The sequence below is a fragment of the Pholis gunnellus genome (assembly GCF_910591455.1).
Source record: "Pholis gunnellus genome assembly, chromosome: 14".
NCBI classification, from domain to species: Eukaryota; Metazoa; Chordata; class Actinopteri; order Perciformes; family Pholidae; genus Pholis; species Pholis gunnellus.
In genome coordinates, this window is record NC_136541.1 from 19,255,826 (window position 1) to 19,270,631 (window position 14,806).

General features: G+C 47.7%; 1 protein-coding gene across 3 annotated transcripts in view; it reads right to left on the bottom strand.

Annotated features, from left to right (window-relative positions):
• Window positions 1-1,557: 1,557 nt before the first annotated feature.
• Window positions 1,558-14,806, bottom strand: part of rnf220a (ring finger protein 220a) — a gene marked incomplete at its 5' end in the record, with an annotated part of 145,692 nt that continues 132,443 nt past the window's right edge. For 2 of the 3 annotated variants that reach the window (XM_079173573.1, XM_079173572.1), the window contains 4 exons: window positions 1,558-3,426; window positions 6,316-6,390; window positions 6,832-7,026; window positions 9,486-9,597. In XM_079173573.1, coding sequence (XP_079029699.1) covers window positions 3,355-3,426; window positions 6,316-6,390; window positions 6,832-7,026; window positions 9,486-9,597 — 454 coding nt within the window. In that variant the 3' untranslated portion in view covers window positions 1,558-3,354. The remainder of the gene's footprint in view (window positions 3,427-6,315; window positions 6,391-6,831; window positions 7,027-9,485; window positions 9,598-14,806) is intronic. The other variant, XM_079173574.1, reaches the window with a different exon arrangement.

The window sequence follows — 14,806 nt, forward strand, 5'->3', positions numbered from 1 at the left end:
ATCTTAGCAGCTGTTTTCATTGGGTTGGGTAACATTTACATGACAAAAACACAGACACAACAATAAGTACATGAAAAAGTATTACCGTCTAAAATAACTTCATTACTAAATAATACTGTATATTCATAAACACTCACAGAACATTGCAGTAGTCTTGTCCAGAACACTCAACGCAACTCCGGAATATTCGACAAACTTCATCTCCTGTTGACAAAATATTGTCAGTATATTTCACCGCAACTTTATTAGCATCTGACAGCATTTACAGGAGCGCTTACTGGGCAGGGCCGCGGTCTGTGAAGGCCTCATCTAAGCCTGTGTAAACGGGCTTGGACGCAGATCTGAGCGCGATGATGGAGATTGTTTGTAATTCTTGTGAGGTAACGTTACTGGCGGCTGCTAATCTAGCTGTGATGTTTGGCAGGGTTGGTTTCTATAACACTGTTTAACAAGAGTATGCGGCATCTGGCGATCTGCTGACAGCTGCCTTGATAGCAGTAATGGGATTAAGTGGAGTTTTATGGAGAGAGAGAGAGAGAGAGAGAGAGAGAGCAGTGACTGTGTCCTCTAGGTGGCGATGCTGTCTCCTGTATCTGCTTCATGACCACACACGGGAGCAGCTACACTCCACTTTAATAACCCACTGACCCTACCTCAGATAACAGTAGTGGTGTCTGTGTTATCGCTCCTAGATGTCACAGTGTGATAGGAAAATATAGTTGTGTGTCAGATTGTGGTCTTGCCCCCTCTTCTCAGCTAAATAGTGTTATGATATTCATAATATTAAAAAAACAACCCTGATGATGGCATCAGTGTAGGCTTGGAGACTACAAAATACTCTAGCAAGACTCACCCCCCTGCTGTGGTTTCCTCCCTCACAATAAAACTTTATTAGCATCTGACAACACTTGTCTTAACGACTCCCTCTGACACTGATCTAAACACATATGTACATGGTATTATTTCACCTTACGGAAATCGGGCGTTTGGCACGGCAGCATCTCCTTCAAGCGTATATTAAGTTACACACTCAGCAAATGGATTGATGCTTGATGTGAAACACTTTTTACAATCACATTGCTGTGGGAATATTGGTATATTGTGTAAATGCACTATCATTTTGGTGTTGTACACGGCCACGCTAACCTTTTAGGGGACCGTGGGGCAAGAGACTTGCTCTTAGAGGCCCCCCCCCCCCCCCCCTTCTACACTGTGCAATGTGTACGTTTGATGTCACCAACTACACTGCACACACCAGACAATACGTGGCTTACCACAGATCTCCCAATACCGCTGGAATAATATGGAACACTAACTTTATCTGGGTATTTGCACTAAGAGAGTCACACCGGCTTGTTTTCTTCTTCTTTTTTAGCAATATTATGAACTTATTCTCATAAAAGTGTGATGGCAATCTTGTAACTACAGACAAAAAAAAAAGAAGACAGTCTATCAAAAATGCACATGAATAGAAAAGGCGTCTTCTGCATTAAGGCCATCTTCCTCAGCTTTATTTCAGTGAACACAGGAACATCTCTCTTATTTTAACAACCACCCAGTGTGTGAACCAGAACACTCGCGGTATTTGAGAAGTTTTATTTTTTCATTTATTTTTTCAGCATTTCTTACAACAATACAGACGTCACAGAATACATAGTTTTACAAACACAAAGCACACCACCACCTGGTTGCTGCTGCTGCAGCTGCTGCCGTAAAGGGGGGGGGGGGGGGGGGGGGGGAGAAAATGCTGCGGGTTCCGGAAGTTGCCAGTTCAGCCTCGGCCCATCCTTCCTTTCCAGAGACTTCCCTCATCCGTTATAGCTAGAAAGAACCTGCCCTTCAGGGAGTTGCCATTTTTGGGACCTTTCCGCAGCGTTTTTAGCAGTATGAGAAAAACAACGGAAAAAGCTTGCTTTTGAGACATGTAGGGGGTAAAAAACAAAACGTTTCTAGACTGTGATCTGAGCGTGGTGTTACTCCAACTGAGAAAGCAGAGACGGAGGTGAAAAGAAGAGGTTTGTCCGCAGTAAGTCTTGGCCAATGGGAATCTCTCCAATCGAAAAAGGTCCTACCGTTTTCAGGGTCCCTCTGCAGAAAAAAATTACACCACCTAGATCTTGACCATCTAGTCTCGAGTAGTTTATTACTTACATGTTTTATTCCTGTACAGTGAAATAACCGATCTTCAAATGATCTTTTTTTTCTTCTTAAAAATACAGAAGGCTTCTTTTATTCCAGCCATTTTTTTTCTCCCCAAACATTCCCAGACCCTTCCAACTTACAACAGGACTTTGATATTATATACTTCTGTGTGTGTATGCATGTGTGTACATGTGTGTGTGAACTCTATGTCATTTACACCCAACATTGTAAACATACATAGAACTATATTACATGTGCTTGCACTGCATCTTGGAGGGGGAGAAATTTTGGTTTACTTCACTAGAACACCACAAAAGGGAGGAAGAGGAGGAGGAGTAGGAGGAGGAGGGGAAGGACTCGCAAGGAGAAGAAGAAGAAGAGGTGGTGGAGGAGGAGGAGGAGGAAGAGGAGTGTCAAACTCCTTTTTCTAGGTTGTGAGGTTATTCTCAGTTTGGTTGAAAGCTCGGTTTTAATGGACAGGCCCATTGTTTTTTTTAATTCTCTTAAGCAACATGGGGCATGAAGATTAGAGTTTTCTGTCTCTCTGGGATACTTAAGACAAAAAAAAAAAAAAAGAAGCTTTCTGTTGAGTCTTCAGGGTCGAGCCCGTTGTCCAGCACCATCGAAATGTCAAAGTAGAGCTCGAGGAGGGGAGGGGGGGGGGGGGGGGAGAAGTCTTTATATTCTGTATGAAGAAGTTCCTTTCAGGTCCAGCTCCAGCAGCAGGAAGCTCCCCGGTCTCAGCAGGGTCCAGCTGGGTGTTGGGGGGGGTCTCCACTGATTTAACAGTCCTCCAGTGGTCCACACCCCCCCGTGTCACATGTACGTCAGTGAGGCGGCGGGAACAAGCCCGTCGGCCAGCGGTCCACCTTTTCTTTATTTCATTTATTTTATGTTTCGGAGGGAGGCCACGCTGCCAGCCGGAGAGTCAGTGAGCTCTGCTCAGTCATTCACTTTCTAGTTTTTAGCCTCCCGAAAAAAGACAAAAACAAAGAGCCAGTGGAGTCCCAGAGACAGCCGTCTCGTCTCTGTTCGCTCTCAGAGTTTGTTTTTTTTTGGAGCTGGCGACCCCGGCCACGGGAGAGAGGGCGAAACCAACGGAGGGCGGATGTCGTTGAGGGTGGCGATGAAATCCAGGATGAGAGGAGGAATGGATCAGAACGACGAAGAGGAGCTGGGGGGGAGGGAAGGTGTGTGTGTGTGTGTGCTCTTTTACAAGTAGACGCGCCTCAGGTCTCCGGGTGAGGTGATGGTGTTGCACTGCGGGCACAGCTTCTTGTTCCCCTGTGATGGATGGAGAGACAAAAGTTAGCATTGTTGCGAAGGAAATGAGTCACTGTTAGAATGAGGTGATATCCAGGTCACTTCACCAACGCATAGACTTTGGAATATAGAGCAACCGTCTTAATATTAATAAGAGTTATGCCACACAGGCGTCATCGTGAGTGACGTGATTTGTATTTCCAGCTGGTGATGAAGGTGAGTGTTGGTCGGACAAAACAAGCAATCTGAAGATGTTACCACAAGCTTTTTGACACTCTATAGACATAGCTCTAGAAGTTATAATATGATATTATTATGATTTTAAACATTTTGCCAAATGCCGTGTATTACGACAACACATCACGTTTTTCATTTAACAGCTCCAGGGACCAAACAGCACCATCGAGTAGACTGAAAAAGCAGTTGTTACCAAGAGGTTTAATATATCACATTAATCACATCTTTAATAGAAGGCTGTGTATGGATACCATATTGCCACGCTAAATATCTCTGTACTATGCTGTATATTTCCCCCCTCACGCCCAACTTCCTCTTCGAGATCGTAAACTGGCCTGTTAGCAGCAGAGCACCATCTCACAGCCCCCCCCCCCCCCCCCCCCCCACACTTTGATAGTGTGCCATCTGCATTAAAGCAGCGGGTGATAATAGGCAACACATTCCGACCGGGTGGTCCCTCCGCCACTGTCCTCCACCCGCCTCTTTTCTACCAGTCAGCTCCTTTCTTTACCGCTGGCCGCGCGCACGCACACCCCTCTCTTTATGCCATGACTTCTCATGGCCGTGATAGAATATGTGGGCTATCTTGGATATCCCACAAGTATCTGTCTGGTATGCGGAGACTTTCATCAGTCCACTGTGATGTGTGTAGACGTCGTGTAGAACATACACAGCGTGTGAGTTACGTCTTTCCCCTCAGAGGAACACTGCGTGTGTGACATCTAACACGGGCCCAACAGAACGCAGAGATCTCATTACCGGAGTACCTGAACCCCCCAATGCCCTGCCGGTCGGTACAAATAATGTGCAGGTTCATGTGACCCCCCCCAAAGGTTTTATGGGCTTCTTTTTCCTGTAAGCCGCTGAATAAAGTCTTTGGAGTGGGCGCACGGGCTAAGGTGGTCTGAAGGGCGAACGCGTACACACTCGAGAGGACCGCTGTGGTGCGAGGAGTCCGACGGATCTCACGAGCTCCCGCTAAGAGGATTTGTGGCTCCGGAGCGCCCGACACGGTCTCTTCATGTCTCAAGAGAGAATAAAGACAAGAGGAGGAGGAGGAGGAGGAGGAGGAGAGGAAAGATGTGCTGAAGAGTCGGGGATGGTTTTCTACGGCAGCGTCGGGTGTGGGTTACATTTTTTTTTTTATGCTAGTGCTGATCGAGTCCTCTTGTTTTGTTTGCTCCCGGTTTAGCGTGGGCGGGCAAGTGTGCGTGGGCGTGTGCCCGTCGCGCTGCGCTGCAGCTGCCTTGCTCATTAAAGCGGCGAGGGGCCGGGCTGACGTTAACTAGATTCCCAGGCATTTACTTTGATCAGCCTGGCCTTCCCGTTTTTGTTTTTTTATTGCTGTCTCCAGGCTATGAGTTTAATGCCCCATACATAAGACCTGAGACAGCAGCACACACACACACAGTACACAGGTCTATGGCGAGATGGAAACAATGGGCCTCATTCAAGAATGTCTTCTTACGGCCTCTTTTAAAAAATGTAATAAAAGAAAATTAGAAGTCCACTAAAGTAATTTATGAAAGGCGCACCGACGGCTTTGTTGTAGCCACGTGAAGTTCTTCATGAATTAGTATTGATCCTGTTTCGGATGCGTGTTCCAGACAATCGTTAGCACATCTAAATGCCCAATAAAACCTGAAAGAGGGCAGCCATCATTAAGGCCATGTGCCTCATTTTACTTTTAGTTTGTTTCAATTTAAGCAGCTGAATCAAACTAATCAAATGCCTGCTTTGTGGCAGGGATAAGGCGCTACATTTTGAGAGTCAAACACTTCATTTTCTGCATTCTGGTGAATTTTCATGCACCAATTTATGGTGGAATTGTTTTCTAATTACGAAAATTGAGCGGGAACAAAAGCTTATTTGGACAGGTGTTGCCGTGCCTGTTTTCCTGTGTGTGTTTGATGCTGAGAGCGTATTAATAATTACAAGTATAATATCCACGGGAGCTGAAGGCGGGGAACTGCTCATTGGTAATTGTTGTGTCACAACTGATGGTGTTCAGTACAGTAGTTAGAGCCACTGAGATGAGAGGGAAGAGGTTGTGCGGAGGAAAGGGGATAGAAGAGGAAATAAAGGAGACAGTGGGGTGAGAGAGAGGAAAAGAGGCGACAACAGCAAAGAAGCCAAAGGAAGCCAACGAGGAGACTCTTTACTCTCTCTGCTGCAGGAAACTGCGCTCCATTTACCACATTAGCCCCAGCTAATTACACACTACTGAATACATTAAGATAACTAATAACCAACAAAAACACTGCGCTCGTGAGTGTGTGTGTGTGTGTGTGTGTGTGTGTGTGTGTGTGTGTGTGTGTGTGAGCAGACCCGAGGCACTGTGTAGAAGTCATTGGAGGTTGGAGTTGACCACTTTATTCCAACATTTTAACAAGCCTTTTGGGGACCATTTCCCCCCGCTGAGAACTGGAAGTGTTTGCATTGCCTGGAGTGTGTGTGTGTGTGTGTGTGTGTGTGTGTGTGTGTGTGTGTGTGTGTGTAGTGAGAGAACAGGCCATGAGGAATATTCCATTTTAGTTCCTCCCCACGGGACACAGCTTCAGAGAGAAACTCACTGACTATGAAATGAGGCTGCAATAACTACACGTCGTGAGGAGCTGCCCTGAAGCACCGAGGAGTGTGTGAGTGCGTGTGTGTGTACGAGTTTGTGCGTACCAGAGTCCTGAGCCAGCATTCTTCGCAGTGGACGTGCCAGCACTGGATGGAGGTGAGCGGCATCGTATAGGAGTCCTGGGAACCGAGAGACAGAGGGGAGGGGGGGGGGGGGGGAGATGAAATTACACCAAATTTGACCAACACACACATGCCAGGTAACCACCAAAACAACACTGCACGTTCCCTGACCGACAGCATCAAACCACTAACCATCGAAACGACACAGCCAGCAGCCACACAACCACTGAGCAAGGCAGCATGTTGGGTCGGGTGGGATGGGGAGAGGGGGGGGGCAACTGAACCGGCAACCTGCAGGTCACTGACACATACACACACGGACACGATATCGGGCAGGCATCGAGCAGAGACGGAGGGAGGCAGGCAGAGGGAGGACAAGATGAGGGAGAGAGAGCCATGAGTGAACCCAATCCCTTTTTTCTTTTCCTCTCGAAAAGAACGGAGAGATGAGGGAGGGAAGAGGGGGAGGAGGAGCGGAGGAGGGAGGGAGTGCCTTACCCTCCGTAAGGGCTGCGGGAGGAGCCTCTTTATGCTGCTGCCGTAGCCACCGATCACAAGGCCCCTGTACAGGCAGTACAGGCCGAGGGGGAGGGACTTAGGCTGCCTCTCTCCGACCTTATTGGCCAGTGGCCGGGGCCCTGGCCACACCCCTAGGCTCTTGATCTCTGCGCCTGACTGGATTGCAGGCTTCCTCTGTGTGGAAGGGAGGGGTTGGGGTGGGTGAGGAAAGGGAAGGGGTAGGAGGGGGGCGAAAGGTGGCAGCTAATCATAAAGGCGGGGTTTGTACTGATTGCGCGCACACACACACACACACACACCGCGGTGCGACACACACACGCACACAAACACACATACGGGAGCGCGTACGGCTTGGACAGACGATGAACAAACTCCTTTCTGCATTCACACTGACTTTGCTTCGTCAAATAATGAGAAATATGAATGCTGGTGACTCGGTTACGTTGCTGAAGGTCGATAGGAGACTCGTAGAAAAACTGGGTAACGGTGCGTTCAATGTCTTTTGGCTTAGGATCCCTTAGTGCTGGGATGTCTTCATTACCCACTGCCTTCCACAGACAAAACGCTGTGTGTGTGTCTGTGTCTGTGTTTGTATCTATTTCTGTTGTCAGTTAATCTGTCCATTACGTTCTAGATTAAATGAGAAGTCGTTTGGGCCACAAAAAATGCACTTGAGAACTTCCTAAAGCCCAATGTGACATTTTCAATTATGTTGTTTTATATTTCTGACCCAACAGTCCAAAACCGAATATATTCCGTTTTCTATCACAGAGGACTTAAAAAACTAAAATACTCACATTTGAGAAGCTGAAACCACAGAATATAGATTTAGTTTTTCTGCTGATCAATGAATGGACTTATTGTTGCAGCTTTAAATGGTTTCATTGCCCACTTAACGTCCGTTGACAATGCCAATACAGGAATGTGTTTACAGTGCTCCTTATTTACTTTCATAATCAATATAGACTATTATCAAGAAGAACAACCAACATGACGACACTGGGCTAGTTGAGATGTATGGCTTTGATTCATGTCGTGTTTACAGTAGCTCTTCGTTGGTTGCTTAGGGTTAGAGTTACGTTTATGTATCTCTATACATTCTCTATTTTAGAAAAGATTACGTTACTATAAGTTAACAAAACAGGGCCTAAGATGACCAGTAGATGGGGGTAGAAATCCACTGATGGGACCAAACCCCAGCACGGAGGAGGAACTTGAGCCAACTTGGCTGCAGCAGGAGAGCACTTGTTTCCTTCAGGAGAGCACTTGTTTCCTTCTTGCATACAGCTACCTGAGCGTTGGAAGGTTACGACCCGTGTGCTACGGTGGCTAATAACTCGAAATGTTTCGCCAGCTTCTCTCAAATCCTCCCTGATGACTTTTACATCAGACAAACCACGGCGGGTAAGGAGGGGGGGGGGGGGCTCGGTGACGGGTTAGGGATGGACAAAGACGGATTAGAAGTAAGACGCCTGTGTGTGTGTGTGTGTGTGTGTGTGTGAGTGTGAGAGAGAGAGAACATTGTGAGTGAGAGATGAGGGACAGTGACGGATGAGCGGAGGAGGGCCTTGCGTCCACAGGGAGGAGGGGGCAGTGAGTGATCGATCGCTGTGCCTTGCCCTCCGTGTCACCTCGGGCACCCGGCAACCTTTAGGATGCGCCGGTAATTACCCGCTTTTTTTCCCACACTCGACGCCGCACTGCAGCTTGGAGGATGACAGGACGGGTGCTTGACACAAAGCGGAGAACACAAACTCTTGACATGTAGGGGTGGGGTCTGTATCTGATGAACATGAATATTGACAGTCATTCTGCCCGTCATTGTCGAGGATGAACATGTGGCTGATACTATTGAGCTCCAATCACCTGTACATCACACTCTAGATATAATGTCTTAAATGTGCTGCCTGTCCATGAATGCATCTCAGTTCAGTTCTGCATTCCCTACTGGAGTCTCCCGTCCCGGCACACATTCACTTTGACTCGCAAAAGCCATGCAAGAGCAGAAAACCACCACCAACACGACACCAGCACTCGCACACTCACAGAGAGCTACTTAGGACGTCCGCAAACGGGAGGGGAATGAGGTGCAGACAGCTCCCTACATGCACACTTCAACATCACTTTCACACCGTTTCATGAGAGACTGCTGCCAAAAGAGAGGAACGAGATCTGTGATCTGGTCACTTCAATTCAGCTTTCTCGCTTTAAGAACAATATGAAATGTGTGAAAAGAAAGAAGAGTGACCAGAACAGGTGATTTACACCGACGTTGGTCCTGTACAGGGGCTGTGGATCCGTCAAAAGAATCTGAAGACCGAGCCTCCTTCTCAAAAACCGCCCAACGTGCGGTGAGTTATGGGATACTTTGGTTTGCAGTGGTTGTGTCCTATATACAGTAAATTGTGGAGGATTTGGAGGATCCAGCCACTGGATTTGGACAAGGTGCAACTGGTTGGAAGATTGCCAGATTTGAGAATATGAGGAGGGCGCTGTTCATTCAGCTCAAAGCCAAGAGCAGCATCCTTCTTGGTTGGTGGTTTTGGGGGGGGGGGGGGGGTTCCTCAGGGATTGTGGGAAACTAGCTTCTACTACAAACCCATAATCTGCTACTGCGAGACTGTCATACTCACCATGCAGATGAGACACTTGTATCGGTCTCCTCTCAGTATCTGCCTCTCCAGCTCTCTGATTCGGGCCTTCAGAGCCTCCATGGTGGTTGCCGTGGACTCCTCCTCCGTCACCCTGTGGGGGGGGGGGCAACGACAGAGGGAGAGATGTTTAACTTTGACATTATAACAGAGTGTAACTATTGACAAAGTAAAATCAGACACACTTACAACGTTAGCCCACCTTCCCTCGATCAATCCCACCATCTTTTAAACTGTTTGGACTTGAAGCAAAGGGCCCGGTCCTCTCGTGTTTTTTCCCCATCGCAGTTTATTTCCTTCCCCCTGTATTTATCTCCTTGCGTCCTTCATTTCATCCCGCCCTCATCCTATCCGCCGTCCTCCCTATTCTTCCTGCCTCTAAGCAGCCTCTGATTAATGTGCGGCGCGATCGCAGAAAATGTGCATTTAACGCTGTCCGACAGCATATGAAGCAGCCATAACTAAATCAATAGGGAGACGCTCAGACCACCATCGCTGCTGCTGCCGGTGATGATGATTTGGCGCAGCGAGACGAGGCCGCGCGAGCCGGCCTGTGTTTATTATAGCCATCCGCTCGCTCTCTGGCGAGATGCAATATCAGTGTGTGTGTGTGTTAAAATGGGAGCGAGCGTGTGCGTTTATGGTGATGTGGTCATTTTGCAGCCTGATAGCTTGCTGATCTATGGTATTGATCTGGATGGGGAAGGACAAGCGGAGAGAGAGAAGAGAGGGCGAGAGCAGAATAGAACGATAAGTGGCTGTGTGTGTGTGTGTGTGTGTGGCCCAGGATATGGCTTCATTTGCCGCATGCTCGAACAGCAGAGGCTACAGCACAAGTAGAACTCTCTCCTGTTAGGAGAGAGGTTTCTGTGAATCCATTTCTACTGAAAGCAAAAGGAGTAGATTCACATCTGATTTCCTTGATTCCCGACCTCAAAGAAGCTCGTTCAGATAAATTGAACATTTTAGATGAAGTGAAAGTTTGACATTGCAGGGTTGGCATGGCCACTCCAGTGTTGAGCTGCACTGTGAAGCCTAATGCTCGCGGTTGTCCAACTCGTACAGCATTAGTAATAAGCAGACTTTTCTTTTGTGTTTTTTAATTTAGACATATAGACTAAACAATTAAACGTCATAGCTTTGAGATGATGGTTCTTTCCTTCTGTATCACCCAATCCACTAGAGGACGATCCGTCAGGTATTATCCCTCACACAATGCAATGATTAGATCTGTCAAAGATGCTCATAGAGGTTCATATCTCCTTCCTTCGTGTGCCTTACTGAGGCTGGTCGGGACACTGCCGGCCTGCTCCCGCTCCTCCCTTGTAACCTATAAAGACCTAGTCGGGACTCCTGGATTGACTCGCAACTCCATGCCCTATAAAGCGCTTTAACATCTCCTCTTATTAGTCCCGGGCTTGTAAAAGGCCATTTAGCCTTGATTAGCCTGCTAGCTTATAAAGCGGCAGCGGGCTCCGGGCTGGACGGGACCGGATGGGGCTCGTCCCTAAAACCAGGCTCTCGCTCTCTTTTAAAAGCTCCAATAAAGCCCTCTGTCACTCAGTGGAGCACAAAACTCTGCCAAAGGGCACAAAACTCCCGCCTCCTCTCTATTGTCTATCCTATCTCCATCATGAATATTCATTGAGCACGGCTGGTTTATAGAGCACCATAGTTGAAAAGTTGTTTAATTTCCCAATGCTATAAAAAAAAGAAATCTATCTTTATGCGGCCGTGGCCATCTAAACGGGGGGACATAGAGGTGGAGGGGAAGGGTTGAAATGGGAGGTGCAAAGATTTAATGGAGGTAGAAAGGAGATGATTTCGCAGTGCCGAGGAAAGACAACTCTCTGGGGCCAAATGTGACACGCAGCGAGATAAACTGCCTCTCAACCAGCAAGGAGAAATCCTTGAGTTTAAGCCCTTTACGCTGTTTGTGTGACTCACTGGTTTAAGCTGGCTCAGGGGTTTTCAACCTTTTCAGCCGTGCGAGCCAAAAAATATATAAAAATTGAGGTCGCTCTGGGACCCGGGCTGGGCAAACATGTCATCTAGACTTACAGAAAAGAAGCTAACGTTTCATTTGGGTCACGACCTTAAAATGTCAGGCATGAGAATCGTCCGTCTAAGCTGTCGTGGCAGCAACTTCCCGTGAGTGCAGGTCCCAGAGGGAGACTCGAGTTATTTACGCTGTTTTAACACGTGTGAACCGCACACAGATCTGGACCTGGTCCGGGTTTGCAAGGTTGTGTGAATGCAGATGTTGGTGGTGATACAGCGATGTAAAACAAAAAAATTAATGGGCTCATAAGCAAACGGTGCGAGTCTCACGGTGTGTTACGGTTGATGGCTCTCACAATGTGTCCTTAGCTTAAGTTAGGAACAACTAAATCAGACTTTAAAGGATGAAAAAGTCCTTTATTTCGGAGCAGATCGGCGGATGACGAGCTCATCTATACGAAGTACGAAGCAGACGTTCCTCCGCTTGATGCTCATGGTGAAAAAATGATGTAAAACAAATATATAGGAGCCCAGATGGATAATAAAAAGCACAGGAGCGATGCTCGTCTATCATACCACGATGCTATCCAGCGGCTGCTTTTACACCAGAAGAAGGCGCTATGTGCACACAGGCCTTCAGTATTGCATGGCTTAGTGGTGCACTTAGGCCTCTTGTGGCCGATATGAGTACTACAACAACAAACACACCAGCCAAAACTTTAAAAATAACTTATTCTGGCAAAACCTTTATTCACCTGATCTTAAGTCACAGGAGAGAAAACAATTAAGTTCAGATTCAGAAAATGGATCACACCAAAAAAAAATCTCACTCTCCTCTCAGGGCTTCCATAGGATCTGGAACAAGATGGAAGAACGTACAACTACACGTAATAACTAATGTCTTGGACTCTCTGTTGAGTGTATTTGGCCGCCCCCCCCCCCCCATTAGAGATATTTACTGCACATCTGTTTGCACTGTGGGACGAGGCTCTGCCTCGGTAGGTCTCAACCGAAGCCGTGGCCTTGATCTGAAGACCTCGTAAAACCAGCGGCACCAATACTGAAATACAACTCACGCAACGCGCTGCAACGACTGAGTTACAGGCCCGCAGGTTTTTTTGAGGTTTTTTTTTTGAATGGCGTGTGCATTTATGCGAGTGAAAGGAAGTGAAATTGCAGCGCGTTTCCATCCCCACTCGGCCCTGTGGCGACGAGCGAGCGGGGGAGCCTGACAGAGACAGATAGATGGCCGGGCCTCCCCTCTATTTAGCGCTCTGTCCCCGACGTGTGTGGTGCTATTGCTCATTTCATTAGTGTGTGTGTGTGTCTGTGTGTAGCAGAGGACCTCCGCCATCCATCTCAATCAGCCCCGTGTCTTAATCTACTGTCTACCTAGATTTTGGCCTCACTCAGCCTCTCTCTCTCTCTCTCTCTCTCTCTCTCTCCCCCTCTCTCTCTCGACACGGGCACGTGGCAAATGATGAAATTACGTAAGAATTAATTCTAAGAAAAACACAATATCCCGGCAAACATTTTCATTCACCAGGTAGGGGAATAAATCTCTCACGCGCAGGTGTTGTGAAGAAAGCGGCGGTAAATCCCTTTAGAGCATCATTCTCTTCTGCGCCCTGTTAACCGAGGCCTTAACTACACTGACACACCATGATAAAACATTTAAGTCACTATTGATTTCCCCAGCCTCAGCCCGATCTCTGTGTGTGTGTGTTGGTCTCAGATGGCAAAAGGTAAGGGGAGAGGAGGAGGAGGAGGAGGAGGGGGCTTTTGTATGTGCCTGAGAAAAATTGAGACAAAGGATGAGAAGAAAAGAGAAATGGGGAAAGAGAAAGAGAGAGATGTGGCTTAGCGATGACAATAAAGAGCGACTGGGCTGTGTGTGTGTGTGTGTGTGTGTGTGTGTGTGTGTGTGTGTGCATATGTGGAGGACAGAAATCTAGCTTCATCACTTCTAAATTGAGGACAGATTCAATTATTTGCAGAAACCACATGGAAATCTCTCCGCATTGTTCCAGCTGGAGCACCAAATTTGGCAGCAATCGCATTGGCGGCATTGGAGGGGCCATTTATCTTGGAGGGGAAAGAGCGTCTCAGGCGTCGCACGTGTGTGTGTGTGTGTGTGTGTGTGTGTGTGTGTGTGCGTGCGTGCGCGAGAGCTCATTTATCTTGCGGGGGAATGAGCAAGGGAATGAGGACGCCCCGGGAGGCGACCAGATCATTACCCATCTGGGATCAGAGACAGAGAGAGAGATTTCACTAACGCTGCCCTGTGCGAAGCGAAGCCATGCACACACACACACACACACACACACACACACACACACACACACACACACACACACACACACACACACACACACACACACACACACACACACACACACACACACACACACACACAGTATCAATGTAACGAAAGGAGACAAATCTCATTTTCATTTGGGGACGGAGGGGCACAGAAGCTCCACAAATACGTGCATTTACAGCGAGCGGGGAGGAGTGAGGCAGGGAATTGTTCCAGCCAGCTGACTGCTTGTTCCATTGCAATCATTCAGCATCTCGTTGGCTGCCTTTAAATGGATGCTTAGATTAAGGGCATGTTCTGCTCCGGGTGAGGCCTCAGCTGGAACATACGTGCAACAACACGCACGCCTTCGATTTGGCCGGAACAAAGTCATAACGTCAAGTTTTGTTCGCGAATTGTTTGCATTTAAGATAGTTTCGATTTAGTTTATGTCCTGAAAATAGTCCCCAACATATATCTAATATGAAATAACAGCGTCTTCAGCTGCAGTAAGCGACGGCTCTGAAGAGAAACCTGGACTCACTGATGACGGATACAACTGTCCTTTGCAGCTCTGCTGTGTAAACAGAGAAAGAGGCACCTTTCCATGACTGACGTCAGTAATATAACAACTGTGTGTGTGTGTGAGTCGATCAGCACCGTCAGACACACGGACCTGCCGACATCTCTTCCCTTCAGACACAAAGTAAAAACAAGGACGATCTCCTCACAGACAACAACTTATCGAATGCTTCCCCGTGCTCGGCGCACGCACGCACGCACGCACGCACGCACGCACGCACACGCACACGCACACGCACACGCACACGCACACGCACACACATCGCAGCACTGTGTGTGATCGATACGCTTCAAGCTGCTCTGCTTATTCACCAGTCCTCCCTTCTGCTGATATTTAATATGGGGAACACACACACACACAAACTGAGCGCTGATTGATTCATTTAAATGAAGCATTTATCTTCCCAGAGGTGACTGGGGG